This window comes from Dinoponera quadriceps, unplaced genomic scaffold (genome assembly GCF_001313825.1).
Source record: "Dinoponera quadriceps isolate SergipeBrazil2010 unplaced genomic scaffold, ASM131382v1 scaffold566, whole genome shotgun sequence".
Classification (NCBI taxonomy): Eukaryota; Metazoa; Arthropoda; class Insecta; order Hymenoptera; family Formicidae; genus Dinoponera; species Dinoponera quadriceps.
This window is the reverse complement of record NW_014555972.1, coordinates 3,491,882-3,516,407: the sequence shown is the minus strand read 5'-3', so window position 1 is coordinate 3,516,407 and position 24,526 is coordinate 3,491,882. Positions and strand designations below refer to the sequence as shown.

At 35.7% G+C, this 24,526-nt stretch overlaps 7 protein-coding genes across 10 annotated transcripts in view; 3 read left to right on the top strand and 4 right to left on the bottom strand.

Moving 5' to 3' along the window:
* Window positions 1-2,940, bottom strand: part of LOC106746305 (rap guanine nucleotide exchange factor 2-like) — a 127,570-nt gene extending 124,630 nt beyond the window's left edge. For both annotated transcript variants that reach the window (XM_014622779.1, XM_014622782.1), the window contains exon 1: window positions 2,603-2,940. The gene's annotated coding sequence lies outside the window, so the exon portion shown is untranslated. The remainder of the gene's footprint in view (window positions 1-2,602) is intronic.
* A 457-nt stretch (window positions 2,941-3,397) lies between these two features.
* Window positions 3,398-6,088, bottom strand: LOC106746207 (U4/U6.U5 tri-snRNP-associated protein 2). Its single transcript, XM_014622515.1, has 9 exons — window positions 6,003-6,088; window positions 5,405-5,683; window positions 5,141-5,316; window positions 4,846-5,071; window positions 4,480-4,766; window positions 4,266-4,394; window positions 4,124-4,185; window positions 3,826-4,048; window positions 3,398-3,745 (listed from the first exon to the last, which is right to left on the bottom strand). The coding sequence occupies exons 1-9, from the start codon at window positions 6,079-6,081 to the stop codon at window positions 3,680-3,682; spliced, it is 1,527 nt and encodes a 508-aa protein (XP_014478001.1). The 5' UTR covers window positions 6,082-6,088; the 3' UTR covers window positions 3,398-3,679.
* A 375-nt stretch (window positions 6,089-6,463) lies between these two features.
* LOC106746212 (PMS1 protein homolog 1-like) lies at window positions 6,464-10,288 on the bottom strand. The gene is given in 12 exon segments (XM_014622523.1): window positions 6,464-6,632; window positions 6,758-6,896; window positions 6,982-7,291; window positions 7,439-7,583; window positions 7,697-7,892; window positions 8,182-8,600; window positions 8,700-8,870; window positions 8,921-9,040; window positions 9,155-9,429; window positions 9,548-9,712; window positions 9,858-9,978; window positions 10,063-10,288. Coding segments are annotated over 12 exon segments (2,301 nt in total). The 5' UTR covers window positions 10,201-10,288; the 3' UTR covers window positions 6,464-6,530.
* A 704-nt stretch (window positions 10,289-10,992) lies between these two features.
* Window positions 10,993-16,884, top strand: LOC106746400 (zinc finger protein 37-like). 2 transcript variants are annotated; one of them, XM_014622981.1, is made up of 7 exons: window positions 10,993-11,102; window positions 11,749-12,147; window positions 12,435-12,811; window positions 12,966-13,077; window positions 13,186-13,633; window positions 13,809-14,092; window positions 14,297-16,884. In XM_014622981.1, exons 1-7 carry the CDS (start codon window positions 11,054-11,056, stop codon window positions 15,229-15,231), a joined length of 2,604 nt encoding a protein of 867 aa, XP_014478467.1. In that variant the 5' UTR covers window positions 10,993-11,053; the 3' UTR covers window positions 15,232-16,884. The 2 variants fall into 2 exon arrangements, with proteins under 2 accessions (XP_014478467.1, XP_014478466.1); XM_014622980.1 differs by having other exon boundaries at window positions 13,809-16,884.
* Window positions 16,876-20,430, bottom strand: LOC106746402 (protein-cysteine N-palmitoyltransferase Rasp). The gene is made up of 7 exons (XM_014622982.1): window positions 20,337-20,430; window positions 20,073-20,257; window positions 19,559-19,966; window positions 19,337-19,477; window positions 19,006-19,223; window positions 18,495-18,835; window positions 16,876-18,283 (listed from the first exon to the last, which is right to left on the bottom strand). Exons 1-7 carry the CDS (start codon window positions 20,422-20,424, stop codon window positions 18,183-18,185), a joined length of 1,482 nt encoding a protein of 493 aa, XP_014478468.1. The 5' UTR covers window positions 20,425-20,430; the 3' UTR covers window positions 16,876-18,182.
* A 215-nt stretch (window positions 20,431-20,645) lies between these two features.
* On the top strand, window positions 20,646-22,600 carry LOC106746333 (cyclin-dependent kinase 2-interacting protein). The gene is made up of 5 exons (XM_014622858.1): window positions 20,646-20,894; window positions 20,995-21,221; window positions 21,375-21,483; window positions 21,598-21,814; window positions 21,971-22,600. Exons 1-4 carry the CDS (start codon window positions 20,828-20,830, stop codon window positions 21,801-21,803), a joined length of 609 nt encoding a protein of 202 aa, XP_014478344.1. The 5' UTR covers window positions 20,646-20,827; the 3' UTR covers window positions 21,804-21,814; window positions 21,971-22,600.
* A 345-nt stretch (window positions 22,601-22,945) lies between these two features.
* Window positions 22,946-24,526, top strand: part of LOC106746331 — a 6,757-nt gene continuing 5,176 nt past the window's right edge. The window contains exon 1 of one of the 2 annotated variants that reach the window (XM_014622853.1): window positions 22,946-23,749. Coding sequence is in view for 1 of the 2 variants with exons in the window: in XM_014622852.1 (XP_014478338.1) it covers window positions 24,019-24,024 (6 nt within the window). In the remaining variant the exon portion in view is untranslated. Of the gene's footprint in view, window positions 24,025-24,526 lie in introns of both variants that reach the window. The other variant, XM_014622852.1, reaches the window with a different exon arrangement.

The window sequence follows — 24,526 nt, the reverse complement described above, 5'->3', positions numbered from 1 at the left end:
GCACACACGCCTAAAGTAAAAAAGCACCGAGCGAGGAGAGATTTTATCACGCACGGCTTTAGAACTAGAAACTCAAACTGCGATAATTAAACGTATCGCTACACACACATCTCTCGAAATATGTATTAGGCGGATTAATGGCTCTACGTGCCCCGAAAGTTTCGCGCCCGAAAAATCATTCGTTCTGCTTTAACAACGGTGAGCTTATCGTTCCATTAATCGGAATATCTGTTAAGATACCGGTATGATTAATGTCGCCGTCGTTAAGGCGTCTCTGTCATTTCCGCGAATGCTACGGGATGAGTCGTACGTGGTTACACAATTTGCCGCACACCCACGTCAAAATTGGCCTTCGGCAACGTTCCGGAATTATTGCAAGTTCACTAAATACACGGAACTCGACTCGTAAACTGGCTTTCGCGGGAGATCCTGAACCCGCTATAATTTATTCCGAGATCTATTCGGATAATCAGCAGCCGGTATATAATTAATCAATCAAACGAACGTCACACGTGAATTGATCGCCTCGAGTCGGCGGGAAGATCCCGCGAAAGGGACTTCCGTTTCGAATGGCTTATTAATTGTATCATTAAAACGGCATTTTTCCGGCATAATCATCCTCCGATTGCATTATTCATGCGAGGTAAGTGAAAACGAAAGTATCGCGATCATCTCTTCTGTATCAAAAAGCATTGAAAACATTAAATCCGCACGCTGAAGACGGCAAAAGTGTATACACCCAAGTGGAGTATTGTTCAAATAGTATGAGAAACGGCGTGTATATATTATTAATCCCGAATATGACCTCTATTTCCGAACTGTCTTTGTTTACACACCGTTACGTTCCATTCAAATCCCCGCTTCGCGCTGATGTCTGCGATATTTTTGCGAGCTTTTTATAACCACTATGATACAAACTCGAATTGCAACAACAGCGTCGTTAAATTGTGCGCCGGCCTCAGGTGATCGTACACCGTGAACATAGGCGATAACTCGGCGCGAAATAAAGCGCGCCACTGGCAATTTTTTTATAGAATAACTCGTTCCATACGAACCCACTGATACGCGTCGAAAATGCGAATCGCCACGACAACTCGTATCGCAAATGAGAACGCGCGATTTTGCAAAACATTGCCGAAGCGTTCGAAACGAAACGTCGCGAGAATTCCGCGGAATCGAAGGTCTCTTTCGCTGAATTAGTGTACACTCAATCCTCTAATAGCAAGGTGAATATTCAACGTACCCGGAAAAATGCGGTTGGATCCAACCCCATGCTCTGTTTTATTTATTTTTCATGTAATCAATGTACAAAATGGGTAAAAGACGTAAATAATAAAATTCCTTAAGATCCGGTTTTTCATTTTCTGGCTAACTTGTGGTTTAGGCTTAACCTGATGACAACATAAGAATCGTGTTTTTCCATTCGTGGTTAATCATTAAATTTAAAGAATTACAAAACCATTAGTTTAATGAGTACCCATAAATAGAGAAACACAATTTTCACATTATCATCAGTTTAAATGTAAACCACAAGTTAACCAGAAATTGAAAGAATTCAAGGAGAGAAACAATGCGTGTACACTGTAAAATAAACGAAGCCGTCTCTGACCCCACCTTATCATTAGAGGAGCAAAAAGAGACGGATATACAAGTAAGACTTATGCTTGTTTCTACCATCATGGTTTAAACCCAATCGGCGATTAACTCGACGGAATTAGCCAGTCGCATCGGTCAATTAGCTGTATACTGCTTAATGTGATCGGTCAATTCCGTCAAGGTGATCGTCGATTAGATTTCAACCGTAATAGTAAAAACGGGCATTAGTGAAAGAAAGAGGAGTAGAGAACAAGTACAAACTAGCATAGCCAGTTCAGCGGAAGAGAACAGAGACTTCGAGAGCGCGACGAATCGTTCGGCCGCGGAATGTCGAGGAAACTTTCGCGGCGGACGCACCGCGGAGAAAAATTCGGCGCTTCGAGGAATTCAAATGTTCGCACGGCTGGCGAACGCATGTCAGGCGCGCGAGATAAACGCGTCTACGCGAGGTTCGCGGGACGCTAGGAATCCGAAACCCGCGGAATCCTTCCGCGCGAGAGTCAACGCACCACCTCCCCCTTCCGCCCGCGATCAGTGGCGCGCGCGCGTTTGTACGTTCTCTACCTTGCTTCTCTCCGCGGCGACGACGGCCACGCGCGATCGAACAGTTTTTTTTTCTCTCGAGCGTCGCGCGAAACAGGTATTTGACGACGCGAGGAGGAGGGAGACGCATAGGGCAGTGTGTAACGCGGATCTCGGCGACGCCGACATTAAACCGTCGCCGCGACCGACGTCTCTCGCTGCAGGCGATAAACCGCGGCGAAAATTAGAATTCGCGTTCGAGAGAGACGTCGCCGGGACGGAGGGCGTCCCGGCTGAAGGTCGAGCGCGAAGGACGCGGCCGTTGCCGCCGCGGGCGGGTAGCCACGGATTTCAAACGACGTTCGATTCTGCGTATTCGCGATACAGGCGCGACGGCGCCATCGCGAAGAGATCGTCGCGGAGCGCAAACGTGTCACTTCTTGTTCGCGCAACGGCCACGGGACTACTTGCGTATCGTACTCACCGGCTCGGTTGAGCGTCCCGCGTCGAGCCCGCCGGTAATCCAACAGACGCGGAGTAACGATATAACGCGGTGAACACTGCACACGCGCGACCCGAGCGCGACTCGGCGCGCGCGAACCGTGTCGCGCTGCTTTGACTTTTTTTCGTACGACGAACGGAACGGAGAAGACGCGCGAGAGCAGGAGTCACACAACGACGACGGAGTGATGCACGACGGGTAGAAAGTACGCGCGGGCAACGAGTCGCGCGTCACACCGCATTCAACCGCTTCGCCGCTTTCGCGTGACCGGCCGCGGCTTCAGTCCGTTACGAACTCCGACTCGCTCCGGCTGCGACTCAGCCCCAGCGCCGCTCTCGTGCATCTCCGTAACTCCCCAGCGCCACCTCGCTGTTCCTCCTCGACTCTCGCCAGTCGAAGCCACTCGGCGGTGTTCGACGTCGCTCGGCTAAGATCGGGGCGGGCGCGCTGAATTAACGCCGATCAACGGGAAATGCTTGTTCACGGCTTTTCCAATATCAGAGAAGTGTTATTGTGGAGCCTTTCGAAATTCTAGTGATTACTTATGGAATCATTGATTTAGTTTTTCGACTCATTATACAGTGTCGCCACATTTTTATAAATAACGTCTTGAATAAGAAATATTTCATAATTTTGAGTCTGAATCAATCAATTGAACATTTCGACGAATGTAATCACTCGGTTCTCAGTTAAAATAATGATTGTTGATAAAGTTATTGTACAAAATATAAGTGGGGCCATAATACCACCTTTTTCTCTAAACACTGGTAGGATTTTATTTTTGTTTTATACGCACAATTTTTATTACGAGGCTGAATTCTTCTGTCAGAGAGATAATATGAATCCATTGTTCAGCTGGAAAAAAATGATAGTACTTGTTGATAATTCGAATAAATCAAGTCAGAAAATTCGCGCAACCGAGAAGAATCAGCGACTGAGAAAAATTTAATCAAATCTGAAATATCGTGAGCTCGTTACGGAAATGTCGAGAGAACTCGAAACAACGAGGTCTACACAAAATGTAAAGTTTTATTATCTTATTTTCACAAGTCGAATTTATCATGTAGTTTTTTTGTTCTTATTGTCCCCGTTTTCCATCTGCACATCCTTCCTTAATTCGTAGATCTGTGGAAGAAAAAATAATAGTTGCACCAAAACGTTATAAATTAAAATGAGAAGAATAAGTGTATTCATTCTCAATTCACCTGTATATATGCTTCAGTGAGAGTAATCATTTGGGGCAAAATTTGTGTGACGTGCAAGTCTTGTAATTCGTACCACTGACCAGTGGCTCTATGCAAAATATGAACTCTGTATGTTCCTTGACCTGGTTCACCGTCGTGCACTATATTAGCTACCAGATCATACGTTGTATATGGATGTTTGGCCTTTACATCCGGCGTTAAAATATCTCCAAAATCAACATTTCTGTACAAAAAATACACAAATATAATATTACTAACAATTTTAATATTTAATAAGCGAGACGTTATATACACTCACTTAACAGGGAAATTGACGATTGTTGGATTTTTCTCAACGAAGAATGTATTTTTCGTGAATCTCTGAAAGCAAAATTGCCACACGCAAGATGTGTATTTGTTCCTAGACATTCACACGCAGTATAAATGCATTCGGAACTTACTTTTATATACAATATAAGATAAGGTGGCAGTTCAGTAATTTCGAATCTCTTCATGAAATTCTCCTTGTAGGTTTTATATTCCTTCTCGGTGACGGCGTTAAATTTGTTCAGAAGCGTATACAGATTTACCTGTGTGAATAAAAGACTTGAGAATTTTATTTTCATCCCCTAAAAATTCCAACTTATCTGATCAATTATTCATAGCGATATCAACCTGCGGGATAATATTCTCCGTGAACTGGTCTTTGAACAACGGAGGCGGCGGAAGGTCGCATGTGAGATATAAGAACGGGCTTTCCGTCACAGTTTCACCGTATTCAACGGTGTGCAGCAGTTCGCTCCTCTGACTCTCTTCTAATTCCAACGGCGGTATTTTACGCGTGTATATTCTCATATGCCCCAAAAACGTTTTATAAATTATACTGGAGTCACGTTTCTTTGTCCCATTTAACGCTAGGTGAAGAGCATTTAGGAACCAGGACAGAAAATCAACGGGATCACCTGAATAGTGCTTTGTTAGTTAGATTATTGTTCTTATTGATTTAATAAAGATTCGCATACTGACAAAATCCATGCTTACCTTGCTCCGTGAACTGAAATCTCTTTTTACTCCACAGAACTACAGCCTGCAGCATTTCGTGGGGGCTTACATGTGCCTTGAAGTTACGCGGGTTCCATAATTTTCGCATAAGTTCTCCGAATCTTTGTACCAAGAGATAGGACGAATCACCAGGTGGTCTCCTTACGTGGGAATAATTAGATTCCCTTAAGAAGAAATCTCTCAATGGTGTAACATGTGAAAGTGCCTGTGAATTATGAAAGTTATAACATACATAAAGTATTGTCATTAACAAGATTTAATCATGATAAATTACTTGTAAAATGACATTGCAGTAATCGTTGGCTTTTATATTATTCATCCCTACTATTCCTGGTGAGTACATGGAACCATCGATTGCCCTAGATTGCTTATCGCTCTTATCTAGCTGTGCTATTTGTGTTTTGTCAAAAGTTGGATTCAACACATATTTGATATCATCTAGGGATGAATCTAATAAATAGACGCATATAAATGAGATTATTGTGATATTTTATTGATGAGGAAGAAAAGCATGCAAACCTAATATATATTTACTTACCTACTATCTCATAATTATCTGGTAAGCAGTAAAATTTGAGCGTGTGTAAATTAAGAAAAACATGATGAGTTTCTGCTACACTATGAGTGTATGCGTACGTATTACTTCCTCTGCCTTGAAAATATTTGCCACAAACCAAACAAGCATACACATTGATTCTAGACAACGACACAGAGCACAATTTTTCAAAATCAAAATCCAGGAACTGCCGATTAATCGTGTCCAAGTACGGACACAGTCGTGGTGCTTCTGATTTTGTTCTTGCGTGTTTTTCATTCTCTGCAAAAGTAAGACTTATAATGGTCAAATAATATCTCTTCTTTATTTAGAATTTTCTTCTCTTATTTTCTTTTTTGTTTTAATAAGATGTTATCACTGCTTTTTACATAATTATATAGCAACGCTTATAAATATTATGTATACTATTATTTAAAATTCTTGCAAAATTAAAGAAAATCGTCACGCACCGAAAGTCACTTAACCTCAAAAAGCATGTAAACAGTGTTTTCTTGCGTTTCACAAAACCGTAATGTGTATCTAGAACGTATTAATTTAGATCACTGATTACACTGTAACGTACAAAATTACATATACTCACTTTCCGTCTCATTATCCGAATCACTTCCAACATCTACTAACTTTCGTTTTCTCAGCATACTTTGTTTATCAGACGCCATTTTTGACTCCGCACGAGGCAGAATGATTTATTGACCGTCTTTAGCTGACTTATTATCATGTGAAAATAGAACAGACACGAACCAAACGACTTTACCATTACCCGGAAAGTACGTATAGTGGAGTAACGAAGTAATTTTACGCAATTTGTCAGGGAGCGCATCAGAAAAAAGCGTCCATTGAAATTCTTATGGGAGAATAGTTTTCTAATTTATCTCTCTATTTCTCCCTCTCTCTCAGATATTACATATATTGCTATCTTATTTAAATTGTTATATGTTTGAAATTTAAATATATAAATTGAATGACAATTTTGAATAAAGTTAACGTTTAATTTGAAACTTTGCTACACAAAATAAATATTATACATAAAAGATAATTAAATGTTAAAATATATAAAATGCTTGTTCAATTTTTTAAGAAGGGACATCTTATATCAGTTGCATTAGGTCTATATATTTTTTGAAAATTCGTATATTGAATGCATTATTGACATATCATCTTGTTTCAATAGCCATTGCTTGAGAAGTTGTTCAATCCTTTTGGCATCAATCTAAACATATAATTGTTAATAATAATAGTAATAAGAGAAATATTTTATACACATTTAAATAATCTTAAAATATATAGTCGATATAAAAAATTTATATAGTTGATATAGAACATTTCATAGAATACCTTGTCTATGTTAACATCGGTCGTTTTTAAGCCTTTTATCAAGCTTGTAATATCTACAACCCATATCTGTTCACAAATTGTAGCTACCCATAAATTGGATGTCAATCGGCCTATTACATGATTGTTTTCAAAATCTGATCTGTTCGCAAAAGTTGTTAACATATATTAACAAATAAAACATATAGTAATACATGGTAATCTTTTGTTGTTGGTTAAAACAATACCTCGTTATTATTTTATCCCTGTCAATGTTCCATGGTACTATTGTCCTTGTCTTCAATTTCTCTTTCTTCTCGTTCTTTGTATTCATTTTTTCAAACAACTGTAACAGCCTTTTTTTGTTTTTCTCCGCGTCTATTTTACTCACTTCAGTTTTCTCCTCAAACTTTTGGCGTGCCTCGCGTACTTCATCTTTTTCTTCTTCTTCTGTAATATCTCGATAATAACCACGCTCTTCGGATGATAATTGTTTCCAAAATTCAGTAATTTTTTTGGCTGTTTGAGCTGTTGTCAATGTAGGGTTTTCTTTTACGACTAAACGTAAAAGCGGTAATTAATTAATGTCAATGTAATTTTTGTTTTAGCAACAGTAAAGGTTTCCCTAACATTAATGGATAATATTACCGAATATAAATATATAAAAGAATAGTATTTTTATGATTCTTATGTTATAATACACACCTTGCGATCTAACATGTTTTAAAAATTTAAGCTCTTTATGGTCGACACGTATTTTACTTGACTCTAATGTCTCATTACTTTCCTTGACGAAATTATCATTTGACCGTCTTTCAACAGCAATATCAGATTTTATATCTGTCCCACCCTATCATATTTAATAATAGTATCAGAGATATAATTGAAACAAATGTAAATTTAAAAAAAGCAAAGATATATACACATGTATTGCGATATCATAAAATAATTAAAGATTTTCACCTTGAGACCAGGGACATGTCCTTTGCTCCACGCTTCTAAAGATATTTGTTTCATCTTCTGTATCTCACTTGTGTTATCCTTATTTTCGTTCGTAAGAATATTTAAGTCTCCAGTTTCTGGATTTTTTTCTACATAGTCAAAATCATCACCAAGATCTACTACAGGTAATTGGCTCAAAGTTTCATGTTCTTTTTCTCTGTAATTTATATTACTAACTTAATGTTTACCTGTATCTATATTTAATACAATACAAATACTGATATATTATTTAGAAGGAAATTTCAATTTTCTCCGAATATTATATATGTCTATGATGTTCTAAATATAGATAAATTCTACAAGATTTTCACTCTCCCTCTTTTTCTCTCTTCTACTACAAGAGAAAATTGAAATTTATTTATGAACTACTTAAGAATATAAATTATTCATATGCCTATTGATATTAAAGACCAAAAATCCTTTTACATATGTATCAAAAAACATACACTGATCTATTAAATGAAGGTGGAGCAGGAAAAGCATCATTTGAATCAGAATCACTTAAGTTCGGTGATTGTATGTGAGTTATTAAAGCTAATTCATCTTTATAATGCTGCTGATCATAAATCTGATTAATTTCCTGTTGTTTGTCCTGAAAAGTTTTTTCACACTCATTTGTGGTAATATTATTATGCTTAAGTATTGTTTTCTCTTTAATTATATCCTCTTGAATTTTCTCTTCAATATGCATTTTTCGTTTTTTACAAGCAGACCATTCAGTTTCCGTAAAATCCTCACTAGTATTGAGTATACGATCTTCATAACAGGTAGATGTGTCATCAGATACGTTTTGTTCAATGGTCTTCACAAATTTAAGCCCATAGAATGTTCTTATGCATTTATCTATGGTATCAAGAATATTATTCTACAAACATTAATTAAGTATTACACATAAATTATAATATTTATATATACATTTATATATATATATATATATATATATATATATATTTTATTATCTTACCTGATCTTTGAAAAGAATTGCATCTTTATTTGGTTCTAAATTGACATCAATATTTATTGGTTCTAACATAANGAACAGAGTGTAAATTTTTGTATTGTATTGTGATCTATGAAAAGCATGAATTTATAGGAGATATGTACAAATATATATTAAAACATAATACATAGTTTGCTTCTAATTTTAAACATCATCTAATAATAAAATTAATAAATAGCACATACCTTTTCAAGATTTTTATGTTTAACAGGTCTATTATTAACAAAAATATACTGTAACCCACATTGAGAAATTTCGGATAAATCCCGCACTTGTTTTGAAGGCAGCATTAATTGCAAAGTAAACTAAAAATTTATCAAAATATAAATCATGTACAAATTATTGCTCGAATAATAACTAAAAATATATTAAGTTGTATATATTATTGATCTTTTAAATTATTTCAGAAATATACCTACTTCTATATTTTTTGGTTCAATCCATTCCATATTAGATGTAATTTTTCTACCAAATACATAATTCACAGCTTCTTTGATATTATTCAAACTTGGCTTTGTAAATATAACATTGTTATTTGCTCTGAATTGAATTCTTACGTTCGGTTTGCATATACTAAAGCTTTGTATCAATATTTCCAATAATTTAATAGTTTGATTAGCTCTTCTTGTATTGGTAATCATCTGTCTCCTTACAGGTATTTGTTTAAATAAATTCCTTACTTGTACTGTGGTGCCTAACGAATTAATATTTTGTTAAAATATATGAAGAAACTGCATATAGTGCATATATTATTGTTGTATATATTGTTGTATAGATTTAAAAGAAGTAAAAGTTAACAAGCTGATTTTTACCAGTACTTCTATGACAAGGTTCATGTTGTGTGATTTGTCCATCATGGTTCATTGTATAGGAAGTTCCAACAATATCCTCCATTGTTTTTGTTATAATGGTAACTTCTGCCACTGCACACAATGCATTAAGTGCCTCTCCGCGAAATCCAAATGTATATAATACATCTGTTTATATTAATAGATATAATAATCTAATGCTTATTTTGATTTTATGCTATTATATCATTATTATATTTACCAGTACTTTATGTTATATAGTCCAAAAACGTGACTATTTTTATAATTGAAACATTTTTAAATAAAACATTACCTAGGTCTTCAAAACTAGATATTTTAGATGTATAGGACGATAAACACATATATAGTGCATCATCTTTAGATATGCCACAACCATTATCCTTTACTTCTATTAATGAGGTACCGTTATCTACCTGAAAGAAAAAAAAATATATTTACTAATGATGAATCATCTTTTCAAAAGATATATATCTTGCAAATATGTTGACATTACATACAAGATTAATTTCAATATTGTCTGCATTAGTATCAAGTGCATTTTCTATTAATTCTTTCACTGCAGTATAAACAGAAGTTATTATTTGAGTAGTAGTGATTAACTTCACTGTTTTTACGTCTAGAGCAAAGATTGGCATCGTTAAATTTTTCTTCTGTTGAATAACACTTTTATCACAGAAAATATAACATTAAATAACTGAAAAAATATGTATGTATAAGTAAATGTTGCAGGATTCGTAAGAGTAACATATATTTGTAAAGATATAACAATAGCGGGTTTATGGAATTATTAGACCCGTTATTTCTGTAATTTAGTTCCAAAATCTCCGCTACGAGTCGTCACTATATTTAACGAGATAGTGAGGCGTGATTTGACTAAACGATGAAGCCGGACGTACTTTCTCAAGTAGTATGACTCAAGGGTTTGCCAGATATACTTTCCATTATAATAAAAAAACAGGCGAAATTCAACAAGCTATAACTTTCGTAAAAATGACGCTATGGAGATCGTTTAAGAAGCACTTTAAAGCTTGAAGTCTCTAGTTCTTAACCACATTAGCTATATTAATGTTGTCGTTAATTTTCGTCAAGATATTTCGAGTTAAACGAAAAATGGCGACCGCTTAATTTCAAATTTCGTCTTTCAGTTGAGTTTTCAGAGCGAAAAATTATTTGATTCGAAAATGTGATACAGGTGTTTTAAGGAGGAAATTTCAAACTTTTTATGTATTTGTTAACGAATATCGTACATACGAAGCATGTAAGCTCGGATTTACAATAATTCCCGATTCCATCAACTTCGGAGAGGTGAAGAGGACAAGTGCAAGCTAATACAGCCAGTTGAGCGAAAAAGAACAGACTTCATGTTCGTTTTCACATGTTGGCAGCAATGTGACGATTGACAAGAAAGAAGAATCGGCCGACAAACGGGGAACCTGTTGTTCGTAGGAGACGGAGGAATGTAGTTACGCCGCGAACGCAAATGCCATCATGAACACCAAAACAAATCTTCAACATGCGTCGAATTCGTACAATGGAGGTAATCTCAATTCGATTTCGTTGATTTCCAGATGTATTGTTACCGAATCGCTATTGTTTAGATGGGAAAACCGCGCGTTTTCTACATTGGCAGACAGTAAATTGAAAAACCGTCTGCTGGGCGTCCTTATGTGGCGTCTGCTATTAAGCTAAAACAATTTTATGTACATTCGACGAATATAGAGAGCATATTGATTTCCCGTGATAATCGGCGATTGTAAACGTGTTGTTTTAATTGTAATCTCGTTAATTGTACACAAAAATGTAAGCATCTAAAAATATTATAATCACTGATAAATGATACATAATTATTTTGATATGAGTGTATATATTTTTTTGTTGAAAAGAAGAAATTCAAATATTTCTTTTTATATATATATTTTTTCTGTCTAATAATGTAAAACAAAGGAGCGTAAAAGTCTGTTCTTTATGAAGATAAATTAAAGTTTTACTTTATGTTTTGCCATAATTTCATATTAAATTTCATGAAAATATGTTTTCCTTAATATTTATACATATTATCGATATTTCTTCTTTTAAAAACTTAGTTTTTGTATAATTAAGAAGTCGCTAATATTAAATTAAGAGTATGTAAGACAGATAAAATAAAAAAAGAATAAGTACTAATTATATATATATTATTGTAGATACTGTAGGAAGAGACAGTCCATCAGCATTGCTGGATATGCTTGCTGAAGTTGCATCTCAAACTCTACATTCAGAAAAGAAGCGTATTAATTCGCTGCTGGCGTCGAATGCAAATCGTGTCGAATGTCCATGCAAACCTAAAACAACAACTAGTTTGAAACGGAAAGAATTGTACTTCACTGTACCTCAGCTTTTATCTATGCCAGTTTCCCATCTTGTTAAGCAGTTTACTATTTTTACAAGTGACGAGCTCAAAAGACTTTATTCTTATACTTGTGCGTTAGTGCCTGGATGCCAACAGAAATATACTAGTTTTGCTAGTGAAGTAAAGGCGAGAACATCTGTTAAGAATCATTTAGAAGAACATTTGGAATATTTTAAAGCAGATAAAGAGGCCTGTATGTTTAGAATTTTATTCTATTATTTTATTGCTACAATCATTACTTTCTTCGTTTACACATGTGTTTACCAGTTTAGAGTTGGTTTTTCCATAGCAGAGATTTGATGCGATGTTATTTTTCATTTCTCAAATTTCTGCAATAAAATTCCAGATTAACAAAATAAAAAAAGTAATCTGGATTTGTAAATAACACAAGTGTGATAAAATTTTGCTAAATCCTGTATTTTGTAAATTGTGTTACACTTGAGATTAGTATAGAGATTCTTTTCTTTATGTTTCTTTTAGATGATACATTCACGGCAAAGAGTGTAAATTATAAGAATTTAAAAACTAATCTACAGAATAAGAAAAGTCGGGTGCAACAGACAAAGAAACCTCAAGAAACATTGAATAAGGAAAACAAAGATGTGATATTGGAGAAATCGACAAATTACTTGCGCAAGATACTTCTAAATGACATTAATATTAAAGAGATCGAGAAACAAAAATGTTTTCAGAAGCCAGAAAATAAGGAGGTGCCTGACTTAAAGAATTCTGATCAAGCTGATTTTAAAGTCCTTGGCGATCATAGTTATTTCGAACGTTTAGATGATAAGGTGTCCAGTAGGAAAGGGATGTCGTCTCTCAGTAATGTTCTTGAGAATACAACAAGAGAAGAAAATGTTAGTGTTGATCTATTAAAATTAAATTTATCTACGATTGTATGTTAAGTGATATATTTATCTTAAGGAAAACCATATGAGTAAGATTTATATAAGAATATTCAAACATATTTTTCACAATGTACATTGATTTTACAAATGTATTTCTTTTCAGATTGTATTGATGGTTGTTGGTACTGATAGTGTACATATGGAGGAATACTCTCATGTTAATCAGAAATTATCCATAGATTCAAAGTGTCAAGATGATTCTCTTGGTTTACCAGGTTTGTACTACTGATATCTAGATAAGAGTTTTTATTAATAATATGTTTTTATATTATCACATGTTCATGTATATACCGTAACTTACCAAACATTGTATTTTTGTGCAGACTTATCGTGGTCAGACGAAAGTCGGATCAGAATTACGGAAGCGTCTACGACGACCAAGCCGAAAGGAAAAGCCAAATTCATTGGCACGAGCAAGGAAGAGAGGGAAATGGCATTGGCGTATATGGAACGTATTAAGAAGAAGGGTAATCCTACGGGGAGCAATCTTCAGTGTCGGATTTGCGATCCGCCCCGCACTTTTACAGCGCCTACAACTTTGGTGTCTCATTATCGAAGTCACGCCGGGATAAAACCGTATGAATGTCGGATATGCAAAGCAGTATTCACGAGGAGGCATAGTTTGAAGTACCATATGTTGATTCATTCCAATCAAACGCGCTTCACGTGCACGGATTGCGGAAAGAAATTCAGACATCCATCTCACTTCAAGGAACATCAGCGTAGGCACACCGGCGAAGCGCCGTTCGGATGCGACGACTGTGGGCAAAGGTAAGGACATTTTGCGTTATTTTCCGCAATGATATATAAAAAAAAAAACATAAATCAGAATTAGATTTAATACAAGTAAATTCGGTATATGATTAAAAATGACAAAATATCAGTTGATTATCAGTGATATTTAGGATCTTAATGTTACTTTTATTTACTTTATGTGTTCTATCAGGTTTAAAACGAGAAACACTTACAAACGTCACTTGAAAACGCGGCATGGGAAAATTCTCACGACCACCGGTGAGCTCTTGCATCTTCCCGAGGAAGACTTTCAAAAAATTCGGACGAATCGACGAAGGAAGGACTACGCTTCGGAGACCGCAACGAACGCCGACAGTGTCGCGTCCGACACGATCGTGAGTTTTAGTAATCAGCACGAGCATGGAACGCAAGTTGTGGAGGAGTATGTTCTGAAAGAGAATATTGACGACATTAACAGAAATTGGGAAACGAAAGGTATGATACAAGTTGTTGACAAGTGTATCGGGAGCTTTGAGATTTGTACGGAATCTCAGTTGAATAAGACTGACGGTACAGAGACTGAATTAGCTGTAGACTGTAGATACTCTGAGAGAAACGATAGCAATATTAAGATGGATTTTACGAATAACGTACAAAATGATCTGCTGCAACTGAAAAATCCTTTTTACGATAATTTAGAGACGGCAAATAACGAGGAAGGTCACGCCGCTTATGAGCATAATTATGATGATGAGGGAAAGGTTTACGATTGCAGCGAAGTGATACAATCGTACACCGAAGTAAATTGTAACAGTGAGACTTCGAGAGAAGAGGAAGAAGAAGACAAAAAAGTGACAACACAGCGTGAAGTAAATATGGAATCTCTGAAAGGACAGGACAGTTATCACAAGATAATATACAACAATGCCGTGCAGGATGAATCTACAACGTATATGCATTTAAAGGTAGAAGATAAAGCCAATGCCACGAGTCCCAACGAAAGCAATCAAATTATTATCGCACAAAACGACACCGCGTTGAATGAAGGACACGACAAATATGCCGATGGTCTCGATATCGAGAATAAAGGGTGCGTGGAAAACGAAATTTACTTGCACTCCGCACAGATTGCAAATGCGAGCGTTAGTATTTTACAAACGTTCAACAAAGTTGAGGAAAAGTTTGCTTCGCAAAACCAAAATATGACATTACAGCAAGATGAACGTGTAAAGAGCGATCCTGAATCTACAGCGACCGATACATTAAATATGGAAGAACTGAATGTCTCCCGGAAAGACCTCGTTGCGGCGAACGAAGAAACCGTAAAACAGGAAAATAAGCAGTACTTGTATCTCCATACTGGAACGATGGACGATATAATTGCACAAAATAAATGCATAAATAAATGCATACCTCTGCATCAAATCAACTTGTATTGCGACCAGCACAACCAACTGAAAGGAAATGCGGACAACTGCAAGCAAATTAAGGTCTTAAACGGCGACATACGAGCGATCAATATACAGCAATCTGACAAACAAAATGCGATTTTGCTTGTATCCAACGACAGTTTGCAGAACGGAATCCTGAAAATTGACAAAGGTAATATCACCGTCAAAGGTGTAAACAGATAGACAGCGTGCAGATGTAAGTAACAGTAATAACATTTGATCAATATTATTTTGGCCTTAAAATAAATGAAGTTGTTTCTGGTAGATTTTGATACGCGAATTACGAGTCTGGTCCTAAAAATGTCAAATCGCGTCAAGTTCTTGAGATATTTTAATCTAAAGGTGCCAAAAATGAGGTATTAGAATATCTGAAAAACTTGACGTGATACAACGTTTTCGGCGCACCGAGCCTCACAAGCGTCGCATATCCGTACGCACAACTTTAGCCGTCTTCGGTTGATTCAACGCGAGCCGACTATCCCGATAACTAATGTTAACCATGACTATTACTACAGTTGTCTCGTCGGCGAGACTGTGGAAGACGGCCGAAATTGTGCGCACGGACACGTGACACTTGCGTGCATTGTGTGCCATCATTGGCATCACTGGGGCCATATTCGTAATCAGCGCATCAAAATCTACCAGAAAAAACTTCGTTTACTCTTTAAGGCTAAAAATGTTGAATTTTTATCGACCAATATAATTGTACAGTATAGCATATTTGACGAGAGTTTGACTCATTAGTTAACATCTGGTCATGTTACGCGATGCATTTTATACTAATACAGCAATATTGATAGAGGTACAATCGATGGATCAAGGTACACGATAATCACCGTAACATACAGTAGCGTTAAAAGAAAAGAATAATGTAAAGAAAATAATGTCGCGTTCTCTAGCTCATGTAAATATTCAGAGAGAGAGAAAAAAGTTGAATGGTTGTCACATTGTGTTTTTTCACCACGAGACGTAATTGACTAAATTCAAGAAATCGTCTAACAAGAATACATCCATATATGGTGTATTATGCGTGATGATACTTGTGTGAATAATAGAAACTGACAGTGAAGCATTTACTCATTTTATTATGTACGAACTTATTTGGACAACTTTTAAAATATATTATTCCAAAATACTATGCGATTGAATATGTATAATATCAATTATTTGCATTTATTAGGCTTTCAAAGTTTGTTTAGTTTCAAAGTTAGGAAACTGCTTAGAAGTAGTTTATAATTTCATTCCTGGCTATGCAAAAAGCAATTTATTGGCATATTAATTTACTGGTAGTTTTATTTGTTTATTATTTTCTTAATTTGGATCTATTCTAATTTGGAAGATATGATATTGACGTGCCAAATTTAAGGAAGCGTGTTGCATATATCAAACACGTATCTTTAGGTTGTTCATTAATCAAAATAAGGTTTTATTATATTTTTCACATAAAATTTTTCAGTTTCATTAGTTAGATTGTACGTGAATATTATAGATATACTTTATCCTTATATAACAGTTAATTAAATTGAGAATACTCAATTCTTATTTTTGCTATTTAAAAATTATGACGCTATAGCAATGAAGAAATTGCAAAGAATATACAAATATTGTTTTTTAAAGTAACTAGGAAAAAACATTTAAAATTAACAACAGTTAACAAAGTAATTCAAAATATGTGAAAACTTAAATGCGATTATAAAGATTTTATATAATAAATTCTTATGTACCTAAGTCGTCTTCCAAAAATAAACTTCAGTTATTCGCTTCATATACTGGATATTTTTATAAATAATTGCATAAAATATAACGATATACATAATTATTAATTTTTCCAACAATATTTTATTTTATTTAAATGAACAAATTATGTTTCGAGACAAAGATATTTATAAATTATACTGTGATCGTTTGATTCACACGAGAAAAAATTTGTGTACCACAGATTTTTATGTTAAATAATATGAACTTTTCTAAACTGTGCACTGTACAATATACAATGCAAAATGTACAACACGTACTGCAGAATGTCGCAGCTTTCCTGCATTTTTAGATTACAGATTCATTCATTTTTTCGAGTTTAAGCTGTCGGAAATCGATGTGTTTCTATGAATTCAATTTTAATTATGCAAATATAACTGAAGAACCATATTTTTCATTGCATTTATAAATTTTTAGGTATTGTTTTTTTATCATATTTATATTAATACAAGCAAGAGATGTCAATTTATTCCCTACAATATCACATTTATATAAGTCGATAAAATTAATTTGCAACATACATATATTCATATAAAACGCAATAAAACAAAATTGATGTATCAATATATGGTTACCATATATATTTAACTCTGTTACACCTGTAGTATAACATTATTTTCATAATTTCTTGTAACGTCAATATATAATTGTTCGACTGTGTGTACAAACATATCGATACACCCCATATGATAGGAAGACACAATTAAATGTAATAGTTATTACATTGTTAACAGTGATTGATGATTGTAAAATAACATCCGGTGCATATGTACAGTACACACACTTAAGAGATGAACAAGATAGATTATATATCCGGAAAAATTTTTATTATTATGTCGTAAAACGTGCCTTACATAAATTTTTATGGAGAAAAAAAACATAATAAATAAGAATCCATACATATATATTTATGTATATACATATATAGGTATATAGAATGACATATGAATATGGTGACTAATAAAGTTAAACGCCTATATGATATATATAGTGTCACACTAACAGATCATAAAGTGAGTAGAGTCTTTATATATAATCGCTATAAGGAATTATACTCAAATGTATCACATTCGTATAGTCAGTCTTAATTCAACGTAAATATCATAATATTATAAGTCGCAATAAGTTTGTTTACACAACGTATTTTTCTACATATTTTGTACTTACAAATAAATTTCTAAAAATATTCCAATATGGATTTTTACTTTTACACACTTTGTATTCCATGATATGCAATCTCCCTGTTACATCCAATGTCTCTCAAGGAGTATATATCTTGAGAGAGAAATGTTGTAGATACGTATAAAAAGAGTTGATTCCTTTTATGAATATGCCACTAAGAAAACAGAATTCACGTATTCTGTTAATTTATAAAAGTTTCATTCTTTAATACGTTTCAACTCCCAGTTTTTGATATGTATGGAAAGTTGACAACAGCAATAAAGAAAAGAAAGTAAGACAAGCAAAACTTCCCAAGACCCTGTAGACAAAAATTAACATGTTAATGTTGACTCGATTATGACAGAAATCTTCCTAACAGAAAGTAATTATGCAATTATGAATCATTATATTTATACATAAACGATATTAAAAAAATGTTAACAATTATCAAAAATAACCAATTAGCATTTGTATGTAGCACAAATATTCTTTTAAACTTTGAATAAAATGTTAGAATATAAGAGACTTGCCGTGTAATATGTTGTGTATAAAAATATTTCCAATTTCTTGCCCTCCGAAAAAATAAAAGTTTGATATGGCCGACATTGCTAGAAGAGGACTCGCTAACATGCAATGGAATCTCCTAGTATTTACCGAGGACAAATACATATTTTGCAATTTGCGATATTTTGTGCTTTTACCAATTGATACCCCTATACTTTCGATTATTATTCCTAAAAAATTGAGTAATGACCAAATAAAGATATTCATTTGTATCCCATGCCATATAATGACAAATGTGAAACATGAAAATGACGCAAACAGCTTCCCAAAGTACACGTGAGACCTCTGAATCGGTAGATAAATATATCTATAAAAACGTAAAGAAAGATTATGATTCTTATAAATTATATATATAAAATCTAGTATAAAACATGTTCATCTATTGTTATTATCGGAAAATTATATACATGTAGTTTTTGGCAAATTTAACTTCACAATTATAATATATTACGTAAGACCACACAATCCTGCATTTACCTTACGAGAAATTTATAAAATCCTCTATCAAAATGTTTCCACATGTCGGAGTATAAGTGAATCCTGCCTATACATTTGGGTTGTGGTGGCGCTTTTATATCGTCCAATGCACATAAACTACCGCAAATTCCATAGATCACAACATATTTATTCAGGAAGAACTGTCCCATGCAATATCCTAAACCATATAGTGCCCAAGAATTCAAATTTTGCACAATCTATGAAAAAGTAAAACATACATCCAATAAGAATGTAATAACGTATCACACATATGAATAAATTAATATATCATCTATATATGAATAATATTGTATATGTATGAATAAATTACCTGTGGATGATACTGTATCGCATTTATATAAAGAAAGTGTAATAATAATTCAGTGAAGTATATCCAGAACATGTATCTAATCAAATTTAATACGAAAGTTTGCAGCTTTTTATAATTCCAATATCGATACGGTTGATTAATCTAAAATATGACACATTACTTGCTATATAAAATGTTATCGAACCGTTTGACATATGTGACGTAATTATGAATTATACATACAGAGTCCACAAATTCGTGATACAAAATAAGTGGCCCTAAAAATAACGTAGGTAGATACAAGCAATAGGCCAGTCTTTGGATAAACCTGTTTATGCCACTTAATTGTCCATCAATACTGTCCATATTATAACTAATACTTCTTAGATGCATCCAACACATTGTAAGTGTCAAGATAAAATGCTGCTCATCATTGAATTCTAGCCAGCTCTGGAAAGCACCATCTGGTATTTTTAACACATGTATTACAAATAAGAATAATACATGTATAAACCATGCTGTACTCTTGCTGCATATACTTGTTAATATATGCAAGAATATAGGTTGTATCAATATACACAAGAAGCCTAATATACCCAAATAATAATAAAGGAACATTGCAGATGCCAGAATATACCAACAGCATAATATCTGAAAGATAACAAGTGTTGTATATCTGTCCCTCTTTTTAGAATTATATATAATTTATACACATAATGAATATGTATATATATAAAATCATACAAACGTATCATACCATATTGTTATTATTGTTAATTTTAGTAATTTGGCTGACAAAATGATGTATAAAAGTACATGGTACCAGTCTACTAAGCAGTGTAAGCCATATACGCCACTCTTGATCAGAAATGTCTCGTTTTCTCTTGATCCAAGTCCATCCTGAATCGAAATCACCGTACGTATCGTAATAGTTGTCGAAATCTTGAACAAAAATATGCTATATGGTTATGAGCATTAGCACATCACTGTGTTTTCACCTGCCAACTCTTTGTATTCTTACAATCGCTCGACGAATAAAATTGATATGCGGAATAAATAATAGCGCACGGCCACGCAAGAAAATAGAGATAATTTTCGTATTTGTTCATGGTCACCGCGATAACATTTTTTTATTATTAAATTAAATTTGCCGCTTTGCAATGTGCCGATAATAAAAAAATCTGTCTAATGTCTCTTCTGCACTTTCGTACATTATTATTCTTTTCATCTCGTCCTACCGAAAGGATGCGCTATATTTGTACCGTTTTAAGTGTAAGAAGTGTAGAAGTATATACATGCGAAACGAAAAGGTTGAGTTAGGTTAGCCCGACCTAACCTTCCTCCAATTCATATGGAATGTCGAAGAGTAAACGTTTTTGTGGTTTTACTTCTTACACACGGTAATTGCGGACTGACGGATACATGAGTGACGAAAGTAAAAATATAATGTAACATAAAGCAATCGAAGCATTTCTTTTTTTGCGTAAATTCCTATTGGGTATATTTATAAAAATGAAAAGTGTAAAAGAGGATAGTTGTAACCTCACAACACCGGCAAAGAGAATATTTTCTCCAGTTAGTAAGTCTTTGTCATTCGTAAAAATTAAATGTCAATACGCAAGGATATTTAATATATGAGTTTCAATTCAGACTGTATCAAAATAAATAATTAATTACAGAATTATCGTCACCTAACTCATACCAAGGGAAAAACTTGACAGGAGTGGCACGTCATGTACGTGATTTAGTTGCAGATATCCATGCGAATGTACAACAATGGAATAATCTTCATCTTCAAGGAATAACTCATATAAAAAGCATAGCGCAAGAAAAGCATAACAAAAATTATTATTCAAGGACTTTGCAAGATTTGTGCGACAAGTTAGAAAGTATTTGCAATAATCTGGTTAGTTTCTGCAAATATTCTCATATCGTATTATTTAATATCTTTGATCAATACCTACTAACTTTAATTTTTCTTTAACTGATGTGTTCTACCCCTTTCTAAAATTATATGAAATTTGTGGTATAGAAAATTAAAAGGGATTTTGTTCTGTAGGATGATAAAGTTAAAAACTTTGATCAAATCAGACATCAACTGAAAGCTATAACAACTTTACAGAAAACTTCAAATAAATTATTCATAACATGGCCAACGACCAAATTTGGTAAAGAACGAGCTTTTTATATTTAATGTAGATATAAATGTTAACTAGAGAAATTTTAAGTATAATGTGATTTCATTAGATTATTATAATATAAATATATGAATTAAAATTAAGGTGAGGTAGCAGAAATCATATATGAAACATATCGCGAGGAAGCTAAGTTGAAACGCAAAATACTTGAAAATGTTGCTCACAATCATACTGTCTCTTGGAAAATGCTTCATCTCGCGGCATGGCAGTATCAACCTTTACTGTCTGAAAATCTAACGATATTACTGGAATCTTTACTCATTGAGACTGGCCATAGACCATTGCAATAAAAGTTTTCAAGGTAACACACATTTTTTACCCTATATATGAGATCGAATAAAATAAGATCATGATTAATAGGGGGCCGTAACTTTATTCTTTTGCATAAAATCACACATATCGTGTCGAATCACGTACTATCCTATTGTAGTGTCATGCCGTCCTTGTTCATGTACAGGTGACGATCAGCACCTGAACTCGTCGGAACGCATCTGAAGCGTCATCCAGCACATATTTCTGGTCTTTTACTTCATCTTTGTCACCTTTGTACGTGTACATGCGACATTTTAGAATACAAACATACATTGGAAGAGGCACGGCCGCCCTTTGCTCTGTCCAACATGACACAGGTGTGGTGCGACAGACAGAGAATATCTCTCACTGTCCTACTGCCTGCTATCCATCTTAGGCAAACATATACACAGTCATGCATAAGGATAGATAGCTATCTAAAGATATATGTGTCTATCTATATCTCACGCCTTTATTGCACACAATCCCGTACGTCGCTCGGATTGGCCGTGCCCCTTCCATATATGTTCTAAGGCGGTATCCGCGCGCAGTTGACCACGTGTAGTCATGAGTAGGCTCGTGTTTAACAAGTCTGTTGTACACCTTTCTTCGTACAGCACTTTATTTGTACAATCCCCGAAGGGTGTCGGAGGAAATTTATCAAAGATGAAGAGCGATTTGTCTGTACAATATCTGAAAGACGTCGCGCATATAGAATGTAATACATTCTCTTTTTTTGTTTTTGGTATCTTATCGTATCATGTACCGATTGAAAATTAAGAATTAATTAATCATTGTTTCTGCTTTGGTAATATCTGGAGACAAAAGCTGTTCCTTGGAAACCGCGAAAAGAGATACCGCATGAAATTTCAGACAGATTCGTTCAGTAATTAATGTCGTTTCTAACGCGCAAGTATTTAGTATACCGCCTTTCTCGGTACTGATGTATCAGGAAAAGAAAAGATATACGCATGTAAAGTCGCGCAGATACTCTAAGTTCGTCGCGGGCGTTCGCGACCGGTTTATCGACGGCGACGGTATGCACGGCCGACCGCGAATTAGCGGCCGCGACGCGTATCCTCCTGTTGCTCGTGTTGTCGGAGAACGGTCGGAGAACAAGGTCGCGGGACAGGTAAAATGGCAGTCGCCGAGCGGACTACGATCGCGTCAGGATAGTGCAGTTTTGCGGGAACGCCCGTCGAACGTTGTTCGCGGTTATTACGGGACGTCGTTCGCGCCTCGTACGCATCCGCCTCTCCTCTTTTACGTTCTTTTTCTTTTTCCCTCTCTTTTCACCGTCTCACCGTCGCGACATTAACTCGATTACGCCGGTACAATTGCCGTCGCTGTTACGATTTGCGCGTGCCCACGTCGCCAGATCGCCATCCTTTCTCTCTCTGTCTCTTTCTCCCTGTGTGAAACGAGAACGGGACTCGCTTCAGCTTCGCGCGATTAATGATATAAAAGTTTTCGTCATTTCAACAGAGACTGGAGGACAAGGAAGGAAAAGAGAAGAAGAAAGAGAGAGAGAGAGAGAGAGAGAGAGAGAGAGAGAGACGAGTGGAATCGTGTTAACGCGCGCATATTGGTGAAGCCCTTGCACAACGTATATCGTGAGAATTCTCCATACTTGTTGCGTTATTTATGTGCCCTCTGTGCATCCTCGGAAGCTACGCTTGGTAATTGTACACGTGCAAAAGATTCATTCGAGAGAGAGAGAGAGAGAGAGAGAGAGAGAGAGAGAGAAGTAATTAACGTTGTACGTGCAATACTAAATGAATCAGCGGAGGAGTAATTTGGAATTTTCCAATCGGCGTAGAGACGACACGATCTAGGCGGGTCTGGAGCAATGTTGCGTTGCGATGGGAATAGCAGGAGGTTCGAAAGGCGCTTCGATAATAATGCCGAGTGTACGTCGCTACGACGCTGAAGCTTCTCTTGGCCGGTAGGTAACTCCGGTACGAGCGCGAGTGCCATCGGTGTAAATATTGAACAAGTGACGTAATTAGTTGCGCGAGGCATGATAATAAGCGGGGACGTTACTCGTCGGCGCGCCTCGCGATCAGATAAACCGCACGAAATTGTTCCCCGTTTCGAGGTCGACGCACCGTATCTACCGCGGTGGAGTCTGATAAAAGATACAGTTCGGATCCGTCGTCGTCGTTGGACGGTCCCGGCGCGAGTTCCCACTGGCGGAAAACGATCGGGAAAACGATGGAGGTAAGTTCCCAGGTACTGCGATGTGCATCGTTGCGTCGTTGGTTCGAAAGAGAGGGAGAGATAATCGCCGCCGCCGACTGAAGCGCGACACAGGTGCGACCCACACCTTCGGTTTTTAATGACAGATCGCCCGCCGGCTCTCCTTCGTGCGAACGCTCGCTCAACGACGCTCAGTGAGATACTTGACGGTTCGTACTGCTCCGTGCGCATCCGTGCCTCCTCTCTTCACACTCTTCACACTCTTCAAAGTTCGGTCTCAAAATGCGGCTGCCGTCGAAGCTGCTCGTTCACCTGAAAGGTCCCGAACCTGCTTGGCATCACGGCGGCATTACCGAGGTAGAACAGAAAATCACGTGAAAACGATCGGAAAATGAGCCTTACGGTTATTTCTTTCGTTATCTTGACGTTATTTTCTGTTCCGCACTGGTTATTTGCAACTCGGTGCAGAGCGATTCACCGACTTAAGTCGAGCTCGACGCGTTACCGACGTTGAAGGGGGGGG

Bases quoted from the DNA above. Each gene is read 5' to 3' on its own strand.
- LOC106746207 (XM_014622515.1), bottom strand. From the start codon at position 6,081: ATGGCGTCTGATAAACAAAGTATGCTGAGAAAACGAAAGTTAGTAGAT. The intron at 4,186-4,265 runs GTAAGTTCCGAA...TTTTGCTTTCAG, and splicing joins ATCTTATATTGTATATAAAA to AGATTCACGAAAAATACATT. The intron at 3,746-3,825 runs GTGAATTGAGAA...TTTCTTCCACAG, and splicing joins TCACTGAAGCATATATACAG to ATCTACGAATTAAGGAAGGA.
- LOC106746400 (XM_014622980.1), top strand. From the start codon at position 11,054: ATGAACACCAAAACAAATCTTCAACATGCGTCGAATTCGTACAATGGA. The intron at 11,103-11,748 runs GTAATCTCAATT...ATATTATTGTAG, and splicing joins GTCGAATTCGTACAATGGAG to ATACTGTAGGAAGAGACAGT. The intron at 13,078-13,185 runs GTTTGTACTACT...ATTTTTGTGCAG, and splicing joins TGATTCTCTTGGTTTACCAG to ACTTATCGTGGTCAGACGAA.
- LOC106746402 (XM_014622982.1), bottom strand. From the start codon at position 20,424: ATGAACAAATACGAAAATTATCTCTATTTTCTTGCGTGGCCGTGCGCT. The intron at 19,967-20,072 runs GTATGATACGTT...GTTATCTTTCAG, and splicing joins TTAACAATAATAACAATATG to ATATTATGCTGTTGGTATAT. The intron at 18,284-18,494 runs GCAAGTCTCTTA...TTTTGTCTACAG, and splicing joins TATACACAACATATTACACG to GGTCTTGGGAAGTTTTGCTT.
- LOC106746333 (XM_014622858.1), top strand. From the start codon at position 20,828: ATGAAAAGTGTAAAAGAGGATAGTTGTAACCTCACAACACCGGCAAAG. The intron at 20,895-20,994 runs GTAAGTCTTTGT...AATTAATTACAG, and splicing joins GAGAATATTTTCTCCAGTTA to AATTATCGTCACCTAACTCA. The intron at 21,222-21,374 runs GTTAGTTTCTGC...TTTGTTCTGTAG, and splicing joins AAAGTATTTGCAATAATCTG to GATGATAAAGTTAAAAACTT.